Source organism: Balaenoptera acutorostrata, chromosome 18, assembly GCF_949987535.1.
Source record: "Balaenoptera acutorostrata chromosome 18, mBalAcu1.1, whole genome shotgun sequence".
NCBI lineage: Eukaryota > Metazoa > Chordata > Mammalia > Artiodactyla > Balaenopteridae > Balaenoptera > Balaenoptera acutorostrata.
Genome location: NC_080081.1, coordinates 2,321,857 through 2,349,603, shown reverse-complemented (window position 1 = coordinate 2,349,603; position 27,747 = coordinate 2,321,857). Strand labels below are relative to the sequence as shown.

Here is a 27,747-nt window from a genome sequence, read left to right as displayed (position 1 = left end):
CTTGCTTTCGGAAGCCAGCTTCTCATTGCTGTCTCTTCAGAAGGAAAACTGTTGGAGGCATGAGAAGCACATCAGTACATGCACCTTCCACTGAAAAATCAGCAGTCACTTCTCTGTTGTCTTCTGCGTTAAATTTTAAGTTACTAAGGTTCTGCGTTCCCAATTCTCCTTCAACTGCAAAAAGCAGATTCTCACGTTCTTTTTTTTTTTTTTTTTTTTTTTTTTCCTCACGTTCTTTTGAAAAATTCGGGGTGCAGATATTTCCCTGGAATTTGCCAAATAGTTTGAGTACTGTTATCACTAATATTTTTTATTATCCTGGCAGTAATATTTATTACTGTGGCATTGTGATAATGGCTAAGTTTCTGTGAACATTACATATCCTGAGTAAACGGTATCTGTTGAGTTTTCCTTTTTTGGCAACAGAACATGATGTGTTAAAAATAAAAGCATAAAAATACGCCTCTTCAAAAGACTGTGATTGAAGGCTAACCTTGCCATCATTCCTGTAACTAAATTCCATTTTGATAGACACAAACACATACCATCTGGCTTTGTAAGTCTTGCTTAGTAAATCTATGATTTACCAACATAAGTCATCTGTAAACAAATTAACTAATTTCCGGTCCATGTGGTTAACTGAAGGGAGAATTTATAAAATAGATGGAATGGTGTCTGATACATTTTGTCAACTTCAGTTCTCCTTGAAATATTTATTTTACCCTATGAGACACATTGTTCCCAAATCACTTTTTTAAAAGCAATCTCTTGTACAAAAAGTAGCCAACCTTAATAGCCTTTTAAAATATTTTTGTGTAGAGTCATAATTTAACATCAATGACCTTGAGTCCCACAGAGTTCTTCAGCTTTTTCCCTGGAATGAAACTGTTGGATTCTTTTCTTGTTAACTGCATTTCACTCAGTTTTATGTGTTGCTACTGATGGAAACCAGAATTTTTACTCTTTTGCCGTTCCAGCAAAATCAAACTGTGAAGCCAGTTTTCTTTCTGAGCTAAACGTTTTGCTTACATCCAGTTCAGCTAGGGTAACTGAGTCGACTGCCGGGGGGCTCTAGAATAAGTCAAACTACTGCCAGGTTTATTACAGCCATTGACCTCTTCAGGAAAATCATGTTGGAAACATCGCAGAGGTGCACTGCTATTCTTTTTTTTTTTTTTTTTTCATCAGGAGATCTCTTTATTTTTTTCCTATTAATTTTTATTGGAGTACGGTTGCTTTACAGTGTTGTGTTAACCTCCGCTGCACAACAAAATGAATCAGCCGTACACATACAGATATCCCCTCCCTTTTGGACTGCCCTCCCGTTTAGGTTACCACAGTGCATTAGGTAGAGTTCCCTGGCACGGTGCTATTCTTCAGGACTTGCTTGAAATTATTAATTTACCAGATGAAGAAAAAAACAGTGTAGGAAGGAGGGAGGATGGTACCTTAAGATGGCCCAAGAGTGCCTTTTCTGTCTAGATTTGCAAACACTGGGAAGCATACCCACAGTGTCTTCGTCTCAGATTTTAAAAGCCAACATCCCTGGAGTATCTGTGATTAAACAACTACCCGTAATTCTAGCTTCTCCTAACGTATCAGGAGAACGTGGAAACATGGCATAAAGCCCTCGGTCCACCGCCAGGCTGACGTGCTCTTGACCTGGTCACCAGTGACCTGTGGAGTCACATCCGGGGTACCATTTGCTCTGTCAGCATCCTCCCAGCGGTGCAGCCGGCACCCCCCCCACACACTCTCTTCTCCAGCTCCACGACACCCCCCTCGTCATCTCTCCCCTTCTTTTTGCAGCTCCTTTGCGAGGTCTTCCTTCTTCCCCCTCCACCATCCCATGGGCAGCGGAGTTCCTGTCTGTGTCTCTCTATCTAGCAAGCTCCTGCATTCACAGGAATTTAAACACCAGTTATGTGCCAGCTCTCCCTAACTGTGTCCCTAGCCCAGTTCAGTATTCTGAGCCGCAAACTCGTCCCAACTGTTAACTGGACACCTCGTCACCACTGTGTGTCTCACAGGCATCTCCAACTTTGCATGCCCCAAACTGACCTCTGGGTCTCCCCTCCCCAGCTCCCCACCCAGCATGGTCCCCTCCTGGGCCTCACCCATCTCCACATACCCCGGAGCTCGGGCCAGAATCCTGGGAGTCAGTACCCAGCGGTGGTGCTTCCCAGGAATGTGCAGCCCAGTTCCCACCACGAGATGGCGCTCTGCTCAAGTGGGACACGGAGCGTTTTGTGGGCTTTTAGAGTCTGTTTCTTACACCCTCACCCGGATGTCCCTGCTTGGAATTATCAGAGCCCTGCAGATGGCGGAAGGACGCCTGAAGTACCGTGATCCTAGTGATGGGGGTGGGAGAATCACACGTTATCTACATGGTTACGTGTGTGCACGTGTGTTCACCCAAAGGCGTGAAAGAGGAAAGATGGTGGGGTCTGGGGGGAGGGGCGTGCACAGGTGCTCCCGTTCCAGAGGAGAGGACAGAATAGGGAAGCTAGTTCATTTTAACATCTTTTACTGTTTGGGTTTTCTGTCATTCTGAGAACCAGAAGTTGCAGTAGTCTTAGAACCCAAGTCAAAGTAAAACACGTGGTTAAAAAAACCTAAAGTCTTCTTTGGACTCAATGTTTCTGAAAAGTAAAGATTTCTATTTCTAGACTTTAATGGAAAAACTAAAAATCATCGGGGTTCACATGTGTTTCCAATCCTGGAAGCAATGGCCACAAAAAGAAAGTCTCCGTGTCTTTCTGCGAGTAGTTGGGATGGAATTGGAATGGGGGCCATTTTCTGTTGGGAGACTCGGCTGTAACCCTTCCCACACGGGGTGGGGGGATACGGGGTCCTGGGCTGTGCTAACGTGCCGTCCTTGTGGGTTTTCTCCTCAGGTTTCCTTTTCGGCCTTAAAGGAGCAAAAGGCAGGGTGGGTTACCCTGGGCCTTCTGGTTTCCCCGGGGCTCGCGGACAGAAAGGATGGAAAGGTGAGGAGGTCCCGGAACAACAGGGGGCGGGGCGCTGCTTGGCCCTCCTGAGTCCAGCTCACCCTTCACTGGTTCCAAGATGAGGACGAGCCCCTGCGTCCCCCCGGCCCCCCCCCCCCCGCCATGGCCGTCACATTGGGGGGCGGGGTCTCCTCGTTTTCCGCACACCCAGCTCTCAGCTGGCTCTCCCGTCTCTGTTCTGTCTGCCACGTTCATCACTGAACTTTCAGGCAACACGGGGCCCAACATGGGACAGAAAAGATGCACGGTGGCTTCTTAGACTGAATTCAGATGACTCATCCGAGCCCTCAGCTCCAAGAAAATGTAACAAGTGTTTGCAGAGGGCTGTAGGGTCATCATCTGGTTTGGTCCTAACCCGACTCCCCGAGTTAGGGATGCGTCGGCAGCAAGGCGGTGGCAAAGCAGGAGAGACGTGACCTGCCCAGGTGGGGCGGAGGCTGGTGGGAACGAGCTGTCCTTGCTTTCCTCTCCCTGCTGCCCCTGGGGGACCCCACCTCTCCAGGCAAGGGCCGCCTGTGGGGACCTCGGGGGGGCCTGTTCAGCTCGCCCACCCCTGGGCATCCTGGGTTTTAACCGCCAGACCTCTGCAGCACGCGTGGAGCTGCGGGCGGTGCAGGGGTCAGGTGGCGTGGGTGAGCTGGGCAGCTCGGCACCCCTGGGCCATCACGTGTCCCCCTTTGTGCCCTGGGAGCCAAGCCGACCACCAGCCTCCAGCTCGGCCCTCCCCTGCCCCTGGCCTCCCTGGGTCCAGCCAGCAAGACAGAAGAAGGGAGGGCACGTATTTCTTCCCTCTGCACCAGGACCTTGGGCTCCAAGCCCGCAGCTGCTGCCAGGCCGCCCTCTCTCCGGCTCCCCTTCACCCTGGACCTTCCTGCCCTCCCCCCGAAGCCCCCGCGGTGGCTTCTTAGAACTCCTGCCGCTGAGTCCCCAACTCCGCCCACACCTCCGTCAACGGTCCTGTTCTTTACGTATCTGCCTCCCAAGGAGACTCACGCTCCTTGTCTAAGAATGAGGGGGTATGAGGACCAGAGTAGGCGTGTCCTGCGTGTGGCCCACCCCCAGCCAAGCCCTCACCCCCTTGCCCTCCTGTCCCCTGCAGAGCCAACAGGAGGGTCGTACACGTGCTTCACGAGCAAATAACAAGTCCCTCCCTCTCCGCCCACGTTGCAGGCAATGACGGCGACTGTCAGTGTGCAGAGGGTGACCAGTTCATCGGGGGTCTTCCGGGGCCACCAGGACCCAAGGGCTTTCCCGGCACCAATGGGGAACCAGGGAAGAAAGGCAGCCCGGGAGACCCCGGCCAGCACGGCATCCCCGGGTTCCCAGGATTCAAGGTGAGAGACCAGTTCTACCACGAAGCCGATAAGACGACCTTGACGCCCGGCCCCATTTCCCCATTCCCGGCTTTTATTTATTGAATTAATACAGCTTTAGACCAGCAACACTTACGCACCCAGTGTGACATTCAAAACGGCCACGTATTCCAAGAGAAGCTTTAAAGCTTTTCCTGGTGGGAATGTGAAATGGGGCAGGCACTGTGGAAAAGTTTAATGCTTCCTCAAAAAAGTCAAACAGGGAATTCCCTGGCAGTCCAGTGGTTAGGACTCCGTGCTCTCACTGCCTAGGGCCCGGGTTCAGTCCCTAGTTGAGGAACTAAAATCCCACAAGCCATACAACGCAGCCAAAAAAATTTTTTAAAGTCAAACATAGAGGTGTCGTGTGACCCAGAAAGTCCCCTCCTAGTACAGACCCAGGAGAACTGAAACCACGTGTCCACACCGAAACTTGTGCATTAAGCTCACAGCAGCATTCATGATACCAGCCGGAAAGTAGAAAAAACCCAAATGCCCATAAATGGATAAATGAAACGTAGCATACCCACCCGATGGGACATTATTCAGCCATCAAAAGGGATGAAGTGCTGACACGTGCTACAGTGTAGTGACCTCAGAAACATTATGCTAAGTGAAATAATACACAAAAGAACAGATATTATGTGATGCTATTTGTATGAAGTGTCCAGAACAGGCATCTTGAGACGAAGTAGCTTGGTGGTTGCCAAGGGCTGGGAGGAGGGGGAATGCGAGTGACTGTTTCTTTCTGGGGTGATGAAAATGGTCTGGATTTAGGTAATAGTGATGGTTGCAGAACCTCGTGAAAATACAAAAACAAACAAAAAAAACCCACTGAATTGTATGCTTTAAAATGGTTACTCTTATAGCATGTGAATTATCTCAAAAAAAAGAAACCCTTCTAGCATTTTGAATGCAAAGCTATAAACTACATACTGTGTACTCACCTCTTCAGATTTAGTATAGGACCGATTTAGCATTTTAATGAAGGCTCCCTTAGCTTGATAAAAAGTGAGACTTCCAAGTATATCATGAATTTAGTTTGGATGAAATGTATGAAATTTTCTGGATTCCAGCTAAGTGGGCTTTATTTCACACCCGAGGAAAAGATCATCTGGAGTAGATCTTTCTTCATGGCAGGTTTTAACTAACCAGTGATTTCAAAGCAAATTTCAGATGAAGGCAAAGAAACTATATTTTTTATTTATTTTTACTTAAAAAGAGATTTATAAAATGAAAAGTCTATCATTTTATATATTCAGCAATAGAGGAAAGTTTGCTCGGGACACGTGGCCAGGGGCGGTTAGAACAATCTGGCTTCGTGTCCAGATGCAGGGGAGTTGCAGCCACTCAGAGCCGCTGGTGCACAGGGTCATGACTCGTAACCGCTTCGTGTCGCGGGAGCTTTGCAGGTGCAAATGAGGTCCAAAGCACCTCTCCATTCTCTGGGACTTCTCAGAAGACAAATAGTTTTATCCAACTGAACATAATAGGTGCTACCCATCTGGGGACCACACTTTGAGTAGCAAGGTTCTTGTTTTTACCGTCCAGCCATGTGTGGCTACTTCCCTTAAGTTTTAACTATTTAAAATTAAACATGCAGTGTGTCAGTCCCGCTGGCCACGTTCAAGTGCCCCGTGGCCATCTGTGATTGGTGGCCACAGTAGTGGCAGCCAGGGACAGAGATGTGTGGCTCTGGGCTTGAGGACAGGTAAGGGCCCTCAAGTTGTATAAACGAAAATCATTGTCTTCTCGGCTGCCCTTAGCAGTGTGAAGGAGGAAGAAACTTTGTGTTTGTTTCTACAGGGAGCCCCTGGTGATGTTGGCCCTCCCGGGCCCAAAGGAATGAAGGGAGATTCTCGAACCATCACCACCAAAGGTCAGTCTCGTGGCCAGCAAATCTTAGACCATGCTCCCTTCTGTGGCTGCCCTGGGTGAGCAACTCACGCTGCGCTCCTCCCGCAGGTGAGCGGGGCCAGCCAGGTGTCCCAGGTGTGCCTGGGCTGAAAGGGGACAACGGCATCCCAGGGCGTGACGGGCTGGATGGATTCCCAGGCCTCCCGGGCTCTCCCGTGAGTACCGCTGGCGGGGCGGGGGTTGGCGGCTCTGCCCACATCCCCATCAGTCACATGCTTGAACACGTGAGCATCAGAGGTGCTAACACAGCAGGAAATCTTCCCAGCACAACCTGTTTTCTTTTCGTGAGCAGCAATCATATATTTTAGGAAACAGTGAGTGAGGCTGGAAGCCAAGCCCTGAGTGAGCATTTAAGAGAAAAAGAAGAAATAAATATTCCTCTTGCCATACCGTAGAATGAGAGCCCCTCAAGTCGAATATTCCTCGACGGAAGGTGGAATGCTTCTTCTAGGATCACTTGTAAAATACACAGCTGCATTTTCGCAGCAAACACAACACCGGCATTGAAAGAGGCTGTGTGTGATAAGATGCAGAGCCCCCAGCCTCCTTTCTGCGGGGAAAGGCAGAGATCAGACGGGGAAGGGCGGTTGGCCGCGGAGACTAGACCCCTTCTCCTCCGTCCCTGCCCTCACCCTGCCCTGAGGAGTTGCATGAATAGGACACGGCTGTGCCCGGTGCCTCCCAGCTTCCTGCTCTTCTGGGCCCATCGTCTCTCCTTATTTCTGATGCACTTTCTCGTCCAAACCAAAGACTTCCTTCCCTCCACCACTGCATTGTCCCTTCTGACTAGGAGATGGGTCACAAATGCTGAATCCTAACAATGAAATAACGTGTTCCTGCCCCCATTTCGCCAAATCTGTGCCTAACGGTTCTCTTGAAGAATTCCCCCGGAGAATGAAGGTCCAAGCAGGGCGCTGGTGGCTTGGAAAGAGAAGAATACTCAGATTCCTATGCCTTCCAGAACTGTCTTCTAGGGTGTTGTCCATGGTTGTTAGAAAGTCTGTCCTTTACTTCTGTGACTTGGTGAGACCATGACTGTTGGTTCCTACTCATCTCTGTATCCAGAGCACAGAATTCAGGGAACGGGGAAAAGTAGCTGGGAAGATGGCTGTCTTTGAGGTTTACATGTATTGTAAAAGATGAACCAAATATCTCACAGGGTGATGGCATCAAAGGCCCCGCAGGGGACGCAGGCCACCCAGGACCACCCGGTACTAAGGGCATTCCAGGAGAAAGGGGCCCCCCAGGACTGGGGCTGCCAGGCCCCAAAGGCGAGCATGGCTTCCCCGGCGATGCTGGATTACCTGGACCGCCAGGCTTCCCCGGGCCTCCCGGCGCTCCCGGCACTCCAGGACAAATAGGTACGGAGGGGTCCAGGCTGGCCTCTTTCAAAGTCGTGAGACCCTGTGCTTCTACACCCGCTGTTCTTCTTAGGCAGTGTGCGAATTCCCCGGGGGCGAGTCACGTGAGATGGTGTCACACCGTCGGTTCTCATCACACACAAGCGACACCCGGCCGTGGGGTTTTCTGGACCCACTGCAGCTTCCTCTCGCCAGCTGGAATGTGGGGCCTCTCCCTTTAGTGCTGGAGTTACAGAGGCTCAGCACAGAAGTCCAGAAACGGGCCTCTGATGCCCTGCCTGTCCCAGCCTTCCCACCACACACACACACACACACACGGAAAAGCCAGGCACTTTCCGTTATTGCAAAATTGCCTCACTCTGTCACTGTCTCACCCCTAGATTGCGATACGGGTGTGAAAAGGCCCATCGGAGCAGAGGGACAGGAGACCGTCCAGCCAGGTACTGTCACGACCGTCGGGCAGCTTTAGAATTCTTGAAAACCCTCAGTTTGTAGAATACATGCTAGAGCTGGCGTGAGCCCTGCCGTGGGCACAGAGCTGCCGTCAGAAAGACAAACACTTGTGGACTTGGAGCTGCGCTCCGTCTGCCTCAGCTTAGAACCCAGGGCAGGGCAAGCGTGATGACCTCGTGTCACCAAGTTGCCCCGGCAGTACAAAGCATCTGTTTACAGGATTGGTAAGAACTCAGCAGATGAGTCCTTTCACGCCTGAAATAGACGTCTCTGTGTGTGTGAAGGGCAGCTGAATTATTTGCTCGTTACGCAGGGTGAGGAGTGAGTCCAGATGTGAGAAGAATTTGGTCCAGTGATGAATGGATACTAGAAGGAACAGGGCTGACGGATAAGGAGAGGATGCCCAGATGACCCGGGCTCAGGGGAGGGCAGAGGGGAGGGGACGGTCCTGAAGTTGACCCGGCTGCCATCAGACAGGCCAAGTCTCCAGCCAGGGGGGCCTAGAAACCGAGGTGGGAAGCCAGGCAGAGGGATGAGTCCAGGATGCAAGGGGACGGATGCCAGGCCTCGGGCAGGATTTGAAGAGCAGACCAGAGAGGACGAGTTTCTTGGAGTCGAAGGTGCCGGCAGAACATCTGGACAGTGGCCGCTCACCGGTGACGGTTGAGGGTCTGGAGTAAAGCGTTTGGGATAAAGGCCAGGGCTTGGAGAAGCAGCGTCAGGACCCGTGGGTCCCCCGCACGAGGTGTGGGGATGGATCAGGAGCTCAGGGCGAGGGTGCAGAGCAGGAACGGCAACCCCAGAGCCTCCAGAGAGCTGGCCAGTCTCGAAGATGCGGGAAGGCCCCTGCGGGTGATGCTCTGCCAGCTAGAGCCCAGGCCCCCTGAAGACGGCCGGGGTCCTTTCTTTTCATGGCCTCGGCTGTCCACCTTTGCACCTCGGACCCCTCGTGTGGCAGAGGAGACCAAAGCCCCTCTTTGGCCGCGAAGTCGGGCCAAGATAGGAGCCCTGGCAAATCACAGGCAGACAGACAAAGGGCATCTCGAAGGACTGCCGTGCCTGCAAGGGTGCTCTGTCCGACAGAATACCCCTGCGCGGTGTCACCAGCCAGAGGCGGCTGCCACCGGCTTTCGTTTTGCACGACTCACAGCAAGACGGGTTGCCTCTGCTAATTCTGAAAGTAATGGAAGTCACAAAGGAGAAGTCACAGCATTCCTTTTGAAACTGAAAGCTTCCTCCATCCCCAGTGGGAATTGCCTTGGGGGCGGGGGGCGGGGTTGGGGGGGGAGGACACCCCCGGATGAACTTGGCTGTGTGAGGTGTTGCCCTCCAAGAGGGTGGAGCCCACACTGCCAGCTCGGCACCTGTTTTCATCCGACTGGACTTACTTCATGTGCATTCTGTATTCATATTCTGATTTCATTACACAGTGAAATTACCGTTACATCAGCATCAAGATGAATGGAATCATTAAATTACTCTGATGGTAAAAAGGCAGCCGGTTTTCACGGCCGGTGCTCTCGACCTTAGCCACGTGCAAAGCTGTGCCGATGGGTGTGGACCATGGCCACAGCTCCCCTGTCCTCTCTCCCCAGGTTGTGTTGGAGGGCCTAAGGGATCGCCAGGCCAGCCGGGCCCCCCCGGCCCCCCAGGTAATGGGAGGGCGCTTCCAGCCTTCCTCCGTGCGTCCGCGTCTTCCTTTCCCCTCTCTGGCTATCTTCCTCTGCCCCCGACCCCGCGTTCCCCTCCCCGCCCCCTCCTGGACATCACAGAATTCTTGGTACCGTACCGCACGCTGGCAGCTTCTATAGGAAGCCGACTTCCGCTCATCAGTGTAGGAAAGTGAGCGGTGATTGACACCTAGTGAACCCTAGGGTCAGAGAGAGGCTTCCTGCCACGTGGAAGTCAGCCTCAGCTGCGACACAGACCCGGTGGGCACCCGAGCCTGGCAGAGATGGCAGCGCCCCAAGACCAGAGAGGAGGCTTAGCTCTGTGCGTTCCTTGTATCCCCGTGTGTCCCAGGGTGTAAAAGAGGATCATGCGGGAGAGGAGTGTTTCTTTCGGGTTTTGACTGAGAGGAAAGCAGATCAACAGGGCTAGGAATTTGTCTGTAGGATCTAGGAGCTGAGCTTTGTCTGCTGCCACAGACCGTCACCCAGCTGGAGAGTCATGTGGACTCAGGAAGGGTTCTGGGTCACAGAGCCCGGTCTGGGGCCATCCAGGTTCCCCCCTCCATGGGGCGACCTTTCAGAGATGACAGATGGGCTGAGTGACCACAGCTGCTCCGTGATGCCCAGACGCCGTGTCAGTCAGCCTAGGATGGCGAGCTCTCAGGCTGCACCACTGGGCAGAGTTCAGCCCAGGGGGTCTGCCTTCCGATTCGCTCCTCCTCTGAGTGGGACGGGGCAGAGAAGACGCCTTCACCACCCACGGAGGGGTCACTCAGACAAGCCGGTGTGGAGGCCAGAAGCCCGTCTGCGAGTCTGGGTCCACCACTCATCAGCTGTGGGCTTTGGGCATCTCACCTGTTCCTTGTGGAACTCAGTCTCCTCACCTGTATGAGAAGAACAGTGCAGGTGTTCTAGACGCTTCCTAGTTTGCAAATGGTGCCCTTAATACCGCACACGCAACCCTGGGGCTGAGGTCCTGTGTCAACTGTAAAGTACTACAGTGCAAGGCCGCCCCCACACTGGAAAAGTGCGTGGGCTGATTGTAGGCATCCCGGATCTTGAGAGTGTCGTCCAGGTGCGCAGGGGTGACAGGACCTGGGGGCAGTGAGGCAAATGCAGAAGTGTCATTTGCACCAAGACGCAGAGTTAACGGCCCCGTGTTGTCCTCCGAGAGCCGAGCGCGTTATCCACGTGGCACTTCGTGACCCTGCCTGCCCGAGCCCTGGAGAGGTCTGTGCCTCGTGGATCCCAGCACAGGCACAGACGCTGCTGTCCCCAGAGTGGTGGCGACTGCTAGGGGGAGGGGCTCAGAGTGCAGTGGGACGGTTTTCAGCAGGTACTGGGGGGGAGCAGGGCCCAGAATGTACCTGCATCGCGCGTGAAGGGAGAGGATTGTAGACACGTTTTGACAACATGCAGTTAGTGAGATCGTCAGGTTAATGAGATCACGAGGTCGTGATGAGAGCCGAGGTTCGTCATTGCTGGCGTGGACGGACAGTTGCCCGTGTAGACTGACACTCAGTTTCCGGTGTTGACTGACACTCAGTTGCCAGCCGTCAGAGGTGCTGTTTCAGGGCTGACATCCTCCAGCCTCATCACTTCCCCGTTTCCTAAGAGACCACGTTAGGTCGGGTGCCGGCCTTGACCCTCTGCTGTTCGTCTCCCGCTGGGGTTGGCTCATGCGGCTCTGACGTGTGTCGTGGTTTCTTCGGGTTGTTTAGGTGCCAAAGGCCTCAGAGGGCTTCCGGGATCATCGGGCACTGATGGAGCGCCAGGGCTCAAGGGTCTCCCGGGAGATCCAGGTCGAGAGGGATTCCCAGGACCCCCAGGTGAGTCAGGGTGGGACTCCCGCTCGGCCACGTAGATTCAGGGAAGGGCTGTGTGTACCATCTGGCTGCCCCACCTCTAACATCATCTTCTAACATTTAGAAACTGTTTCGACAAATGCTTGATGACGACTTTTGCTCTTGTCCTTGGGAAATTAAAAAATGTCGCCCTCTTCCTCACTGAAGTCGTGCTGGAATTTTGCAGAAGAAACTTACAGATCTTGCAGGGAAAAGGGATAGGTGCACAGAGATTTCTCTCTAGTGGGTATGAAACCTTCGAAGAGCACGTCAGGTGCTCCTCTTCTGAGGCCTCAGCACCAATTCCCGACCTGCGGATCGCTCACCAGATACCACACAGGGAACACCTGTGTCTTGCTGCTCACGGCGTTGCCTGCCCACTCTGCCGCTGGCAGCTCGTCCGAGTCAGCAGTTCGAACCAGTTCCTCTACAGATGCTACAGCAAAGCATCATGGAAGCCCTTTAGCGGCTAAAAGAGCTTAAACGTTTTAGCTGTACGTGGAGGGAAGTGAACACATTTCTGGTAATCAGCTGTGATCAGAAGTTGCGAGGACCTGCGTGGGTGTCCGTGTGCCCCCGCCCACGACTCAGTGGCCCCAAACACGGGTGTCCCTTTGTGGTCACAGCTCAGACGGTGTGCGGGAGCACGGCTGTGTGACTTGGTGTGCAGAGGCGCAGGCCCTGGGGAACTGCATCATCTAAACAAAACCGTACACGGTTTCACTGAGGCCACACAAGCCAAACATCCTCCTGCACGATCCCAGCCACGTGTTCTCTTTCTGGTGCCTCGCTTAGATGTCATGATGCAGACCTCTCGTTATAGGGACGCCCTGTGTTTCCTTTCAGGGTTCGTGGGGCCCCGAGGAGTCAAAGGTGCAGTGGGCCACCCTGGCCTGGATGGACTCCCGGGTCCCCCCGGCCTGCCGGGGCCAGTCGGGCCTCCGGGAGAGAGGGGCCTCGCTGGAGAAGTCTTGGGGGCCCAGCCCGGGCCCCGGGGAGACGCCGGACTGCCTGGACGCTCTGGGCTGAAGGGCCCCCCCCGGAGAGAGAGGCCCTCCTGGATTCCGGGGTAAGTCACAGGGGCAGAAGGGCGGGGACCCCAGTGCCTCTGCACTGAAGCTCCCAGGGCAGGGTCAGAAGTCTCTCCCGGGGGTGGGTGAGAAGCCCAGGACTGCATGCAGGACGCTGTGAGTCTTGCTGCTTCTTCTCCCCCTTCGTTCCAAGGTTTCTTTAGAATGTTCCAGAACAGTGGTCGTCATGCTGTGTACAGGATGACCATCTTAGCTCTTCTACGAGTACAGATTAGCCGACCTGCTCTCTTCCCAAGTTGGGTGGGGCTCAGCTTGGGGTCCTCCCTGCTGCTTTCGGCAGAATGTGTGCGGTTCTGTGAAGAAGACAGGAGCTGGCCATGCCCAGTGCGGGGTTGGGAGGGAGACAGAGATGAACTGGAACGCAGCTCAGTCTGTGGGTGTAAAACTGATGGGTTTAAAAAAATGCGGCGTTCACAACATCATCGAAGCGTGTTTAGCAAAGCGGGAAGATGCCTCTTGTCTGGTGAGTGAACAAGGCATCCAAGGCTTTGCGTACCCAGTTTATGCAGAACGGGCCCTGAGAACCCAGAATGCCTGGCTTTAATGCGACTGTGTTGCTAGAATGGGTGGGGTGACCACCAGGCCATTTGGGGTCCCCATCAGAGACGCATCAGCTCTTATGTACTGACCGTGCTGTCGTCAGCCCAGCGCCCGAGCCCGGGCAGACAGGGGCTCCCTACTAACACCAGCCATCAAGCCAGTAGGCGTCCTTCACGTGAGACACCGAGGGATGAGCCCGGTTCTCAAGGGGCAGCTGGACGCCCCACCCTCAGGAGCATGTGCCCGCCAGTCTCTTCTGCGATCCGACTGTAAAAACTGCCCGAGCTCTTTTACAGAAGGATGCTTGTGGTAGATTTTTTAAATGTAGCTATTTCCCACAGACTTCAAAAAGTCTGAGCATAAAAACACCAAACGGCAGCAGAGTAACTTTCGAGCCTGTGCAGCTTTCCCATGTTCGGCGTCACCTTGATGACCTGCCCTTTGGGAGAATATTGTGTTTGGCAGAAGCTCTGACTTCCAAAGCATCGGTTTTGGGAATCCATGTCTATTCGGCCGCCCCTATCAGGAGGAGTGGGCAGACCTGGATGTTACTTACATAGCCATTTAACGTGCTTGTAAAGGGCATTTTACTTTTTTTTTATAAATTTTATTTATTTATTCATTTATTTTTATTTTTGGCTGCGTTGGGTCTTCCTTGTTGCGCGCAGGCTTTCTCTAGTTGCGGCGAGCAGGGGCTACTCTTCGTTGCAGTGTGTGGGCCTCTCATTGCGGTGGCTTCTCTTGTTGCGGAGCATGGGCTCTAGGCATGTGGGCTTCAGTAGTCGTGGCTCGCGGGCTCAGTAGTTGTGGCACACGGCCTGAGTTGCTCCGCGGCATGTGGGATCTTCCCGGACCAGGGCTCGAACCCGTGTCCCCTGCATTGGCAGGCGGATTCTTAACCACTGTGCCACCAGGGAAGTCCCGAGAGTATTTTAACATGTGGCGAAATGCTCAAAATATAACATCAAGTGAAAAACCCTAGATTAAAACTGCACTTAAAATGAGGTGTCAGTTCTGCAAATATCTGCTTCTAGGTATAGTTACAGGAACAGAAAAGAGGCCAGAAGGAAATATACCAAGATGTTAGTAACTATCTCAGGGTGAGAGCATGAGTTACTTCAATCTTGTCATTTATACTTTGTATTTTCCAGACTTCCTACCACCTGGAAAACCTGTTTTTATAGAACAAGTCTGAGGAGATAGGTGTTGTTGGCAATGAATTGCATGGGGTTGACCTCACGGCTCTTGTCTCCATTCCTGCAGGAAGCCAGGGGATGCCAGGAATGCCGGGCCCGAAGGGTCAGCAGGGCTTTCCAGGACCTTCGGGCCAGCAGGGACTGCCCGGGCCACCAGGACAGCATGGCTTCCCTGGAGCTCCTGGCCGGGAAGGACCCTTGGGGCTGCCCGGCACCCCAGGTTTTGGAGGTAAGGATCCACCCTTCCATCAAGGAGTCAGGGCCTCACTGACCACGGAACCAGCACTGCCCCCTTGGGGAATTCTCAGCTGTGCTCCAAGGAACCCCCCTCTCAAGAGCTACAGGGGTTCTGAAAGTACCGCACATGGCATGGCTTAAAAGACAGGAATTTATTCTCTCACAGTCTGGAGGCTGGAAGTCCAAGATCAAGGCGTCCATAGGGCTGGTCTCTCCTGAGGCCTCTCTGCTTGGCGTGTAGATGGCCGTCTTCTCCCTGTGTCCTCACAGGGTCACCCCTCTGTGCGTGTCTGCCTCCTAATCTCTCTTTTTATAAGGACAACTGTCATACTGGGTTAGGACCCACTCTCATGACCTCATTTAACTAACTTCAATCACCTCTTTAAAGGCCCAGCTTTAAATACAGTCACATTCCAAGGTACTGGGGTTAGGACGTCAACATTTGCATTCTGCAGGGACACGGTTCAGCCCCAAACAGGTTCAGGACATGTATTTCATCAAACAAGGAGAATTCAAACAGCCTGAGAAGTCTGCCCTTCCTTTGTACCTGTTGTGTATATTAGGGTTCTAGGTAATATTTCATTAGGAAAAAAAAAATCCCACTGCAAAAGTTCAAAATCTGCTCTGCTTTGAAGAGGCAACGTGATTTGTTTCCTGAATGTGAAAGATTTGGAGAAGAAAGGAAAAAGCCTCCTTCAGGAAGACCATGGGGCGAGGTGGGTGGGAGCAGGAAAGCACAGACACGAAACTGTAGATGTTTGCTCACTGGAGCCCTTGCAGGGGGGCCGAGCGCATCACAGAGCGGCTGGGAGGGGCCCAGACGTCCATCAGGCAACATCCAGGGTGACCCTAGTCTGTCGTTTGCCATAATCGGGTGACAGCTTTGTCCAGGACCGTAGCCGGTCCACACAAGGCAATGCCGTGCCCCACATACATCAGACATAAGCCAGATGCGTCCCCCAGGAGTGGCCTCGACTGCGTCCAAAACCTGGGGGCTCCACTCAGGTGGGGCCAAGTCCCCCGGGCACTGTGCCACCCACTGGTTTCATAGCAACGGGAACCCTGGGCAGGGGGTTTGGGCCATCTGTATCAGGGTTCGCAAGGCCTTGCCTGTTCTCAAGCGTAGAGCACAGCATGGTGTGTACAAGATCCACACCAAAGCCCTACCTGATGGAGCCCACGGTTTAGGTGGGGACGGAATTACCCACGGGAAAGCTTGTGTTTGGCCGGGGCCAGCAGCGGGGTGACCAGACCACGGGGCCCCGCGATTCAGACCCCAGGGGAGCTGGTGGGCTAGAACAGCCTTGGGAGGAGGGGATGGGAGGGGCCGGGCGTGGAAGACGGACAGGACTGGAATGGGTCCTTCCTAGGAGGCACAGCCCCAGGGGACGGGCTGGGGGAGAGCGCATAGTCTGAGGAGGGGGTAGGGGCCCAGAGAGGGACATGGGGCCAGCGTTCAAGGCGTTGAATTCCAGCTAAGGAGCTAGAGCCCCTGGGCAAGGGAGCCGTTGGGGGGTTTTAACAGAGGGGCTGAGCTTTGTCGGGGAGGCTGGGGAAGGGCAGGCCGGCAGCTGCTGACACCCTAACGAGATGAGGATGGCAGGTGTCACAGGACCTCCCCTAGAACCTAACCCCAGCGATGTCAGGAGGGCCGCCAGCCCACAAGTAACCCCAGCCGTTCCAGCTCCGTGGCTTTGCGCCCGAGCAGAGAAAGTCTCACGTGATCGTGTCCCACGGGCTGGCCGCCGGCTGTCGGAGAAGGACCTCTTTCGAAAGGCCAGCCTGCGGTGTGCTACACGCTCTGGTCACACCTTCAGACTCGCCTCTGTGGTTACACTTTCCCATTGTCCTTCCAAGACGTTTTTCTTATCAAAAGTTATCGTTATCGATGTCTCACAAGTATCGTAGAGGTGTTTTCTCTGTATGGTTTGTTCATCTTGTTTTATCTTCCTTCCCCTTCCTGACAGGTCTGCCTGGAGACAGAGGGGAGCCAGGTGACACAGGGGTCCCTGGCCCCGTGGGCATGAAGGGCGTCTCCGGGGATAGAGGTGACCCTGGCTGGCAGGGTGAGAGAGGTCATCCCGGAAGCCCTGGATTCAAAGGAATGGCCGGGATGCCTGGTGCGCCGGGCCCCAAAGGTGACTGCAGAGCACGACCAGGGACCTAGCCTGTGGGGCGCGGGTGGGACGGCTCTGCAGGAGGGCCCAGCCTTGCAGCCCCAGGCCGCGTCGGGCCCTGGGGACCGGCTGATGCTGCCCAGGCTGGCTGTGACCGCTGTGCCCCCAAATGCCAGTTTATTAACTTACCACGAGAGAGGGACTGTCTGGGGAGCAGGGCTTACTATCTGCCAGGGGGATCTGTGGACAGGCCCCCGGGAGTCGGGATTCAGATGCGGAGGCTGGGTGGTGAGCGGAAACCAAAACGAAGGGAAATGCTTGGTCCCCAGCGTAGGTTTCCCTGCTCGCAAGTGGGGCTCTCTGGCCCTTGACTGCAGCTGGAGACACCGTGCTGCGTTCTCCAGGGCCCTTTGCCAGGTTTCCACGCTGGGTGCAGTGTCAACATCACACCAAGTCCCAGGGCCCCTTTCCAAGCTGGTGGAAAGAAGGGACCCCGTGACTTCCAGTTTCCTCCTGTCTGTCCGCCTGCATCGGCCTTACGTCTTGTCCCCGGTGGCAGACGGGCTGACTCTGTCCCTCAGGCAGCAGACCAGCCCCTTAGCAAGTGCTGCCCCGAAAATCCTGCTGACGATAAGAATCTTAGCATCTCCTCACACAAGTCACAAGTGGGGCTGTCACCGTGGCAAGTGCCACGCCTAACCCAGCGCTTTGCTCATTCCCTCTGAAGGAGTGAAGGGTTCTCCCGGGATGCACGGCTTCCAAGGCATGCTCGGGCTCAAGGGGAGATCCGGGCTTCCAGGAAACAAAGGAGAGACTGGATTTTTTGGAGTCCCCGGGCTGAAGGGCCTGGCTGGCGAGCCGGGTGTGAAAGGTACGTCACCTCTCGGCCAGGTTGAGACTCACTTTCACGGCGGCCTGACACTGCCTAGAACAATGTTCCGGGAACCCAAACACTAGACACTATTAAAAGAGAACTGGAGGGCTTCCTTCTTGCTTCAGTACACTGGCCGTGTAATAAGGGAGTGATCCTCACCGAAGGAGACTTGAGAACGGAAATGACGCAGCATTAAGAACCAAAAACATCCTAAGAAACATATCCCACCAGGAGTATTCCGTGGGGGGCACGAGGAGGTGAGGCCAGGGGAAAAGCGGAAGGTGAAGTCTGAAGGACAGGAGCGCCTTTGGCAAAAGAGGGACACGGTAGTCTAGGTGGACGGCTACACCCCGTGCAAAGAGATGGTGACCCCCAGAAGCGAGCCTGGTCCAAGCCCTGGCCTGGGTGGGCAACCCAAGACCCCAGGTGGGAGATTCAGGAAGGGTGTTCCCAACGAACCACATTTTCATGACATTTGTTCAGACACCCTTGTTCTGAAAGTATCACCATGGTCTCTAAGAAAAACTGAATTACTAATAACAAATGTTGATGGGGATGTAAAGACATGGGAACCCTCACACCCTGCTGGTGGGAATATCAAATGGTGCAGCCAGGGTGGAAAATGCTGGCAGTTTCTTAGATAAGCACAGAATTACCTGGCAAATCCACTCCTAGGTGTGCACCCAGGAGAACTGAAAACACACATCCACACAGAAACTCATGCACGAATTTCGTAGCAGCATGATTCATTATAGCCCAAAATAGAAACAACCCAGATATCCATCACGGATAAACAAGATGGGGCATAGCCATATAAAGGAATATTAGTCAGCAATGAAAAAGAAGTAGGCTCTGACACATGCTACGACATGGATGAAACTTGAAAACAGTATGCCGCATACTATCTGCTTCCATTTGTATGAAATGTTCAGAACAGGCCTGTCTGCAGAGACAGAAAGTAGGTTAGTGGTTTCTATTGCTGGGGAAGGGGAGACAGAGGGAGTGACCGCTGATGAGCACAGGGTTCTTTGGGGTGATGAAGATGTTCTGAAGTCAGTAGTGGTCCCTCCAGCCAAGACATTCTGTGCCCACCTCGCTCGAGGAGAGAAGGGTGCAGGAAGACGGGTGTGCCCATCACCTGGGCTCCCAGCTCACAGCCTCGGGGAAGCTGTGCCACCCATGGCTCAGCCCCTCGGGATGCGGGCTTGAAAGGAAGTACAGCAGCGGCCGAGAAGCCTTCCCCACCTAGGTTCTAACCCCTGCCCCGGAGGTCAAGGGAATGACTGCATTCTGTTCCCTTCCAGGCAGCCGAGGGGACCCCGGCCCCCCCGGACCACCTCCCATCATCCTGCCAGGAATGAAAGACATCAAAGGAGAGAAAGGAGATGAAGGCCCCATGGGACTGAAAGGATACCTGGGCTTGAAAGGTGAGGCCCCGCCTGACCTCAGAGCCGGTGGCCTGGGGTCCCCTGCCTACCCCAGCCCCTCGCAGCCTGCGGGAGCAGCAGAGACGCCCCAGCGCCCAGGCCAGCCTCCTGTGCTGCAGCCCTCCTGACACCCTGATGTCCGCACCAGGGGCTGGCGGGTGGTTCTCGGGGGCCCGGGGGTGTGGAGCAGGGTCCCCCCAGAACTTCACACTCAGTCTCCCTGCAGGCCTTCCTGGAATGCCAGGGATCCCCGGGCTGTCGGGAGTCCCTGGGCTGCCGGGGAAACCAGGCCAAGTCAAAGGAGTCAAAGGAGATATCGGATTCCCCGGCGTGCCCGGGTCACCAGGATTCCCCGGCGTGCCCGGCTCCCCCGGAATCTCAGGGTTTCCGGGCTTCACAGGCAGTAGGGTAAGTGGGCATCTTCCGTGAGTTCCTCTCCCCGTGGGCTGCTGGCCCGAGCACTGCGGTCCACGGTTCCTGGGGGACAAGACTTAGTTCTGCCACTTATGGGCTGAACGACCCTGGGCAAGTTACCAAACCTCTCTGTGCCTCAACGTCCTCATCTCTCTAATGGGCAATAACAGTACCTACTTCACAGGCTGCTGTGAGGCTTGAATGAGCTCTTGAGATGGTACCCAACATGTTTGCCCGGGTAAGCCTGGCAGAGGGTAGGGTACAGTCAGCCATGATTATTACTACCACTGTCATGACTGTGGTCTGTGTCATTGATGTTATTTATTTCAATAAAACTGCCATCATTACTACTTTACAGTTTAATAAGAACAGGTATGCAAACCAGCTTCTGTACTACACTGAAAAACTTGAGGACTTTTTACAAAATGATGACATTGCAAACCTTGAGAGTTGGTTTTAGCAGAACAGCTGGATACGCTAACCCTTCAAAACTGCAAACTTCACCAAGTCAGACAGAGAAAGAGAAATATCATATGATATCCATTATATGCGGAATCTAAAAAGAAATGATGAACTTACTTACAAAACAGAAGCAGACTCACAGACTTAGAGAACGGACTTATGGTTACCCGGGGGGAAGGGCTGTGGGGAGAGATAGTCAGGGAGTTTGGGATTGACATGTCCACACTGCTATATTTAAAATGGATAACCAACAAGGACCTACTGTATAGCACAGGGAACTCTGCTCAATGTTATGTGGCAGCCTGGATGGGAGGGGAGTTTGGGGAGAAAGGATACATGTATATGTATGGCTGAGTCACTTTGCTGTGCACCTGAATCTTTCACAGCATTGGTGTTTTTTTATAAATGTATTTATTTGTTTGTTTATTTTTGGCTGCATTGGGTCTTCATTGCTGCGCGTGGGCTTTCTCTAGTTGCGGTGAGCAGGGGCTACTCTTCATTGCGGTGCGCGGGCTTTTCATTGCGGTGGCTTCTCTTGTTGCGGAGCGCGGGCTCAGTAGTTGTGGCACGCGGGCTCAGTAGTTGTAGCACGCGGGCTCAGTAGTTGTGGCTCATGGGCTCTAGAGCGCAGGCTCAGTAGTAGTGGAGCACAGGCTTAGTTGCTCTGTGGCATGCGGGATCTTCCGGGACCAGGGATCGAACCCGTGTCCCCTGCATTCTTAACCACTGCGCCACCAGGGAAGCCACTGTCACAGCATTGTTAATTGGCTATACTCCAATATAAAACAAAATGTTTTTTTAATAAAATTACAAACTTCACGAATGGCCATGTAAGATGGTTTCATGTTTGGCTTTGCTCCAGGGCGACAAGGGCGCTCCGGGGAGAGTAGGCCTTCACGGCGAGATCGGCCCCATCGGTGACTTTGGTGAGTGTTGCTGGGACGGTGCAAACAGGGCATCCGCCATCCAGAGCATCCCGGGCAGTGTGGGGACATCAGGCCTGTGGGTGCTGTTAGTTATTTTGAAGCAAATTATTCTTATTAGGAATGTAGTGTCATAGAAGTTGCTAAACTAACCACAGGAAGACCTGACTTCAGCCATCTTTTTTGCACCTAACAGGTGATATTGGAAGTACTATAGACCTTCCAGGAAGTCCAGGCCTGAAGGGGGAAGGAGGCACCGCTGGAGCACCAGGTACCCGAGCGATTCTCCATCCCTTCATCTTCCGCAGCCTTGCCCCCGGTCTGTCGTCACTCATGCTTGCCAACCGTAGCATTACTTAGTGAGCCCACGGATCACGATGTAGGGATGGTTTGAGGTCCTCAAGCCCGATGTGTAAGGAAGACTGGAATTTTTAATTAAATTGAGCCTGAAGACAATGTCAGGAAACCTTTCTCTCCCTGAGAGGGAAGATGGAGAGAATCAACATTCAGTGGATGGGAGTAGCTGCAGCCTCTAAAATGTACCACATGAGCTTGTTCTATTGGAATACACCCTAGGGCGCGAAGCAAGTGACACAATGACCAGAGCCCTTGCAAACTGTGAAAGGTCTAGAAGAAAGGGGAGTGGAAGCCTGACCTCTCTACTGAGTAAGACAACAAGGGGCGGCCCCCCAGCCCTGTGTACGTCAGGGGTGTCATGTGGCGTGGCAGCTCACGCCCCTTCTCTGAGCATCACTGAAGTTCAAGGTCTAAATTCCTGCTTGTGTCATATCCCATGGGACTTGGAATAGATGCCTCCTTCCTGGGATTTTATCTTGGGAGACCCCGCAGGTCTGCCTAGGGATGGCTCTGGTTGGGGGAAAGAGTCTGTCCATGTGTTCGGCCAACAGGGAGGGTGCTGAGCTGGTTATTTATTGAGAAAAAGCCCCAGAATGGAGAGCGTTATTCAGTCCAGCTTGGGAGTGGAGGGCTGTCACTCAGGAACAGGTAACCTCACCTATGAACTCCTCTGGGCTCCCTGTGGATCTACAACTTGGTCTCCCGATGGCTTTATTCCCAGACACAAGGGTACCTTAGGCTGGCTGGATCTCCCATCCTAAATAATTACTTTGGCAGTTTGGTTTATAAAAGCAGAAATGTGAGACCATCTTTGCCACATATGTCACTAACAATGGCCTCGTTTGTTCAATTGAAAATGTGTGCGAAGAGAAGCTGCCCCACTCCAGGAAATATGGTTGTTACCCCTTGAACGTTTAGCTTTTAGTTAAACTGAAGTCCAGGAAGTGGAGCCTCCCACTGTGCCCATCTCCAGGGGACTGTATCCTAGGGGCAGAGGGGCGGTGACAGCTGTCAGCATCCTCGGGGGTGTTCCATTCGCCCTGAGACAAGTGCAGTGTAAGAAGTGGGCTCGGGGGGCTTCCCTGGTGGCGCAGTGGTTGGGAGTCTGCCTGCCAGTGCAGGGGACACGGGTTCGGGCCCTAGTCTGGGAGGATCCCACATGCCGCGGAGCGGCTAGGCCGGTGAGCCACAACTGCTGAGCCTGCGCGTCTGGAGCCTGTGCTCTGCAACGGGAGAGGCCGCGACAGTGAGAGGCCCGCGCACCGCGATGAAGAGTGGCCCCCGCTCGCCGCAACTGGGGAGGGCCCTCGCACAGAAACGAAGACCCAACACAGCCAAAAATAAATAAATAAATAAATAAATAAATAAATAAATTTATTTAAAAAAAAAAAAAAAAAAAGAAGTGGGCTCGGCCACTGTGCTTGCCCCTGCAGCGTGGGCGGGAGGTGCCCAGGGGCCCTGGGCATGTGGCCTCCCAGCGGGAGGGCCCCGGGGACTGGGGGCTCTGGCCTGGTCCCTCCTCGGAGGACGAGAGACAGGCCGCACTGGACTCTGGGTCAGGGTGGAGGTGGTGGAGACCATTTATGGAAGAAATAGGTAAATAGGGGTTTGGAGCAGGTTTTCAAACACCAAAATAATCCATAGAAAACAAGCAAAACTTCTTAGGTGGTTTTCTTCAAGACCACGAGAACGTTGACAGTAATTGTTCTGAGAAGGGCCTCAGAGATTTCAGGAGACACTGGCGAAAGTGATTGTGTAGAATCGGGTTGGTCTGAAGTTTCCAAAATCTTCTAGCGTCCCAGAAACACCAAAACCTGTGGCACAGAATAGTGTCACTGACAGGAAGGCAGCGCTTCTCTAAGTCCACCCAATGAGCAGAGAATTACCTGAGGGGCTCGTCCAAAAGGCAGATTCCGGGCCTGACCCAGACCTGAGAGGCTCAAACATCTCATGTCTTGACTAACCCCCCAGATTCCCCAGCACAGCACCCGTTAGAAACCACTCAGGTAAGGGCTCAGATGAGTGGTCTGTTGCCGCTTAACAAGGCGCCCAAAATGTGGCGGCTGAGAGCACCCACCGCTGGTGTTACCTGACGGTTTCTGAGGCCAGGGATAACGACGGTTCTCATGAGATTCCGGTCATGAGGTCGGGAGGGCTGCCTCGTCTGAAGGCTAGACTGGGCTGGACCATCCATGTCCAAGGTGGCTCTTGGCGGGAGGCCTCAGTTCCTCCCTGCGAGCTTGACGTCCTCGTGACATGGCAGCTGGCTTCCTCCAGAGCAGGGACAGAGTGAAAGCGGTGATGATTTGTATGACCCGGGCTCGAGGTGGCACAGTGGCATGTCCCCGGTGTCCTGGTGTTCACGCAGTTCAGCCCTACTCGGCGTGGGTGGAGCTCACAAGGGTGTGAATACCAGGACGCGGACCACGGGACGCCAGCCTGGAGGCTGCTGACCACAGGCTCAGAGCGGGGAACTAGGTAGAAATTTAGTCGAGGAAGGAGCCGTCTGGATCTCCATCCCCATTCACGACTGGAAGCACCAGCGCGAAGGCGGCATCCTTTACCTGGTGCCCCCTTGAACCCCACGAGCCTTAAGCCCCAGGGACACGACGGCTGTGCTTTGTTCTGAGCAGCACGTCTGTGGTTACAGGTCTAAAGGGATTCTTCGGAGAGAAAGGAACCGAGGGTGATGTCGGCTTCCCTGGGATCACCGGCCTGGCAGGAGTCCAGGGCCCTCCTGGACTTAAAGGGCAAACAGGTAAAGTCCCAGGCCACACCACCTTCCCCCAGCCTGCCCTCCCTGGGCCCGGCTGGACGGGGCGGTGGCCAGTGAGGCCGAGTGCGGCCGAGCCCCCAGATCTCCAAGGGCCCAAAACAAGGGCGGCCAGTTCTGCCCGTCTGCTTTTCGCCCACGGTCGCAGCCGAGGCAGCTCCCTGCCACCCGTCCATCCCTAGGTCCAGCCCAGCCCAGCCCAGCTGTGGTGGAGGCACGGGGCCGATGGCCGTGTCTGGGCGGCCGCCGTCTGTCTCTCCGTACACGTTTAGGCAGTTCCTGTGACGGCTGCCTTTCATGCATCTCAATTGCAGAATTCACGGGGGATCCCAAGTTGCACGAGTGAATTCGTTTTGTGCTTTTTTCTTGCTGCTCTTTTGCTCGCTGTTGCCCGGGATCTGTGAACGCAGACAGGCTGATCCTCGAGGGGTCTCTGGGTTCTCCGCAGGCTTCTGCGTGCACAGTGGAATGAGAATACGAATACACAGGCTGTTCTGTTTGGCCAGGCTGCGCTAACCCTGATGAACTTGAATGTGGTGGGGGGGTCCAAGGCCACGTGGAAGGGAAGCTGGTTCTTTCCCGCAAAGTCCCTCCCCGAGGCAGGACCCGAGCTGGAGGCCACGAGGCCTCGGGGTGCCCGTGTCCCCCTGAAGGATGCGTCTGTCCCCCAGGCTTTCCAGGACTGACAGGGCTGCAGGGGCCTCAGGGAGAGCCGGGACGGGCGGGCGTGCCCGGCACCAAAGGAGACTCCGGCTGGCCGGGGAGCCCAGGCCTACCAGGTAAGACCCCCTCCCCTCTCTGCAGACACGAAGCAAAGGCGACCTGCAAAGAGGCGTTTACGCCCCAGAATGATGAACAGAAACCTGCCGGGAGACCTCAGGGTGACTCTCAGTCAGCACCTGGGCAGTGCAGAGGCGGGACAGAGGGACACATGCAAGGGCCCCCACTGAGCGAGGTGTGGTGCAGCCCTTGGGGGGCTTGGGGAGTTACTCGGCCTGGCCTTGACAGGCCTTGGTCAGGGGACAGGCCCTTGGACACTCTCTTGTCCAGAGTTCAGGGGGGGGGCGCACCCCAACTCCACATTCACTGCCCGCATCACAGGAAGAATTGTCGCCTGCTTCCCAAGTCCCACTTTAGGAAAGCTGATCCTCGGAAATCCAGAAGGAATGGAAATGATACCAGGCTGTTGGTTCCAAGCACCGTTTTTATACATACAGTGACTCACGGATCAGGAAAAGAAACACACAGCACTGCCCGGTCCCCTTCTGGCTGTAAAGAGTCTGTAAAAAGTTTCCATGAAAACAGTTTTTAGGTTAATGGTTCTCCTGGGTGACACAGCATTGACTGATTTACATGTCACAGTATTTGCTCTACTTCCGGTTTGCCCAGCTTTTGAACACATTGGATGGGCGACCGTATCACAGCAGAAAAAAGCATCTGAGCATGTTAAGGGTCTCCCTCTGCTCCCCCATGAAGTAACCACGAGGGTCCTCCACAGGTCTGCCCGGCCTCCGCGGCATCGGCGGATTACACGGCTTGCCAGGCACCAAAGGCTTCCCAGGATCCCCAGGTACCAGATGGCAGTGGGGGAAGGGACCGGGTAGCCCATCAGGGACTTGGACGGGGGTCGGGGAGCTGAGAGAGCAGGGCGGGCTCCGTCCCTGAGGCCACGGGGACTCGGTCCCCTCCGGCTCCTCCACCAAAACGCTGCAGGCCGGGGGCCCAACCAACAGGCAGTTACCCCTCCCAGCTCTGGAGGCGGGAAGGTTGGGGTGGGTGCCGTTGCGGCAGAGTCCGGGTGAGGACCCTCTTCCCGGCTTCTCGCTGTGTCCGCACGCGGTAGAGAAGGAGAGCAAGCTCTCTGGTATCTCTTCTTATAAGGACGCCAATCCTATCAGGGGCCCTTTCACCCCAAACGCCTCCCAAAGGCCCACCTCCAGACCCCATCACATGGCGGGTTAGGGCTTTGACAGATGGGTTTAGAAAAGACAATTCCCTTCACAGCAGTGGCGTATGGGGGTTTTGGCGGGGTGGGGTGTTTGTAAGGAGAAGAAAGTGAGACCTTTAAGAAATTGTTAGAAGCTGCTCTTGGAAGTTATTGTAATACTTTTTTTCCTGAAGGAGATACAAAGCCCATCCTTTCCAAAAGCCAATGACAGAATGAGGTTTGCACGATTAGCCCCTCCTGGGATCTCAGAATACCAGCTGCGTGTCCATCTATTCCTCAAAGGGGATGAGATCCCCTCTGTGCAGAAAGCTTCCCTTTTACCCTTGTCCCCTCTGGGAAGCTGCCATCACATGTGCAAAACTCTCGGTGACTTCCCTGAAATTTCTTTCTTTTAAATTTAGTTCCTTTCATCTTAAATCTTAATGCCCTGTCTTTGCATTTAATTTTTAAAATGTATTAATTGGACTAATAATATTTGTAAGGCATATTATAAATATATGTTTTTTAAGGACAACTTTTATTGTTTTCAGATTATAAAAGTTGTTCATGCTGAGTAGAGGAAAGCTTAAAAAAAATACACTTAAGCAAAAGAAAAAAAAATACCCATAGTTCTACCACTGCTTTTAGAATATTCTCTTTATAGATGTTTTATGTAATCAAACGTTCATCTGTCTACAGGTAAATTTGGATGTGTGGAATCATATATAAATTCACACACTCATGCTTCAATTAACATTTCAGTTCAAGTTGAGATGGTCAAGTTATGTCACTCTTTCTGACACCAACTACTTTGATCCCCCGATGTGGGAACAGGGAAGGTTTTAAACAGCATTTCCCTTTTCAGCCTAACTCAGGCTCAGCACCAGGAGCCCGGAGCCCTAGGCAGGTCTCAGCTGCAGGACCATCTGCGTCCTGGAATCTGGGATTTTTCCGGGGGGCCTCGGTGGTCTCCCTTATAAAGCAAAGGGGTTCGGTTACGATCCTCAGGATTCCTTCCAAGTGGCAGGGTCTGGGGCACCGAGGCCACCTAGGAAGCTGAAATCTCCACGGCTGCCATCGGGTTCTCTGTTTCTGAGTCTCACTGAGAGCATTACTATCCCTCCACTCATGAAAATGGACTCTGCCCGGTTGAAGACACTGACGTCTGCTTGTCAACCCGGCCACAGGTGCGGACATCCACGGGGACGCCGGCTTCCCAGGTCCTGCCGGGGCCAGGGGTGACCCAGGAGAGGCCAACACCCTTCCAGGCCCCACAGGAGCCCCGGGACAGAAAGGGGAGCGTGGAGTCCCAGGTGAGGCCAACACCCCAGTATCACCATCTGCACCCCCAGAACCACAGTGCCTGTGAGTCTGAGAGATGAGAGGCCGGGGGCGGGGCAGGTGCCGGCTCCTCTAGGCAGAATTCCTTGTTGCAGACCTCCCGCTAGTGTTCCATCGTTTATACGCCGTCATAATCGTACTCCGCTGGGGTTAGCTATTGACCACGCTCCCTTGTAGGACGGACAAGATCACACTCCATCCCCTCGGTGCCCCCAGGGTCAGGTGTGCACCGGCACAGGGCCCTGGCTGTGACACGCGCACGGGAGTGTTGGATAGATGCGTGAACGAATGCATCACGGCCCCCGAGCTGTGCCCGCGTGCCAGGCCTGGACCATGGCGCGAGCAGCCAGGGAGGGGTGGTCTCAGCCGCTGAGCACAAGCCCCAGCCCCACCCCCTGCCCATCCACCAGCAAACCGGGCTCGACCGAAACTGAGAGGGAAGCGCCCCAGCAGGTGCTTT

The 27,747-nt window shown here is 54.0% G+C and overlaps 1 protein-coding gene across 1 annotated transcript in view; it reads left to right on the top strand.

Moving 5' to 3' along the window:
• Positions 1-27,747, top strand: part of COL4A2 (collagen type IV alpha 2 chain) — a 177,023-nt gene that overhangs the window by 139,971 nt on the left and 9,305 nt on the right. The window contains 21 exon segments of the mRNA XM_057533227.1: positions 2,898-2,990; positions 4,182-4,345; positions 6,170-6,242; positions 6,329-6,435; positions 7,440-7,641; positions 8,022-8,081; positions 9,690-9,746; positions 11,486-11,593; positions 12,455-12,642; positions 12,644-12,677; positions 14,503-14,664; positions 16,640-16,810; positions 17,517-17,660; positions 18,968-19,090; positions 19,317-19,498; positions 20,829-20,892; positions 21,086-21,160; positions 23,897-24,004; positions 24,691-24,798; positions 25,518-25,589; positions 27,134-27,259. Coding sequence (XP_057389210.1) covers positions 2,898-2,990; positions 4,182-4,345; positions 6,170-6,242; positions 6,329-6,435; positions 7,440-7,641; positions 8,022-8,081; positions 9,690-9,746; positions 11,486-11,593; positions 12,455-12,642; positions 12,644-12,677; positions 14,503-14,664; positions 16,640-16,810; positions 17,517-17,660; positions 18,968-19,090; positions 19,317-19,498; positions 20,829-20,892; positions 21,086-21,160; positions 23,897-24,004; positions 24,691-24,798; positions 25,518-25,589; positions 27,134-27,259 — 2,421 coding nt within the window.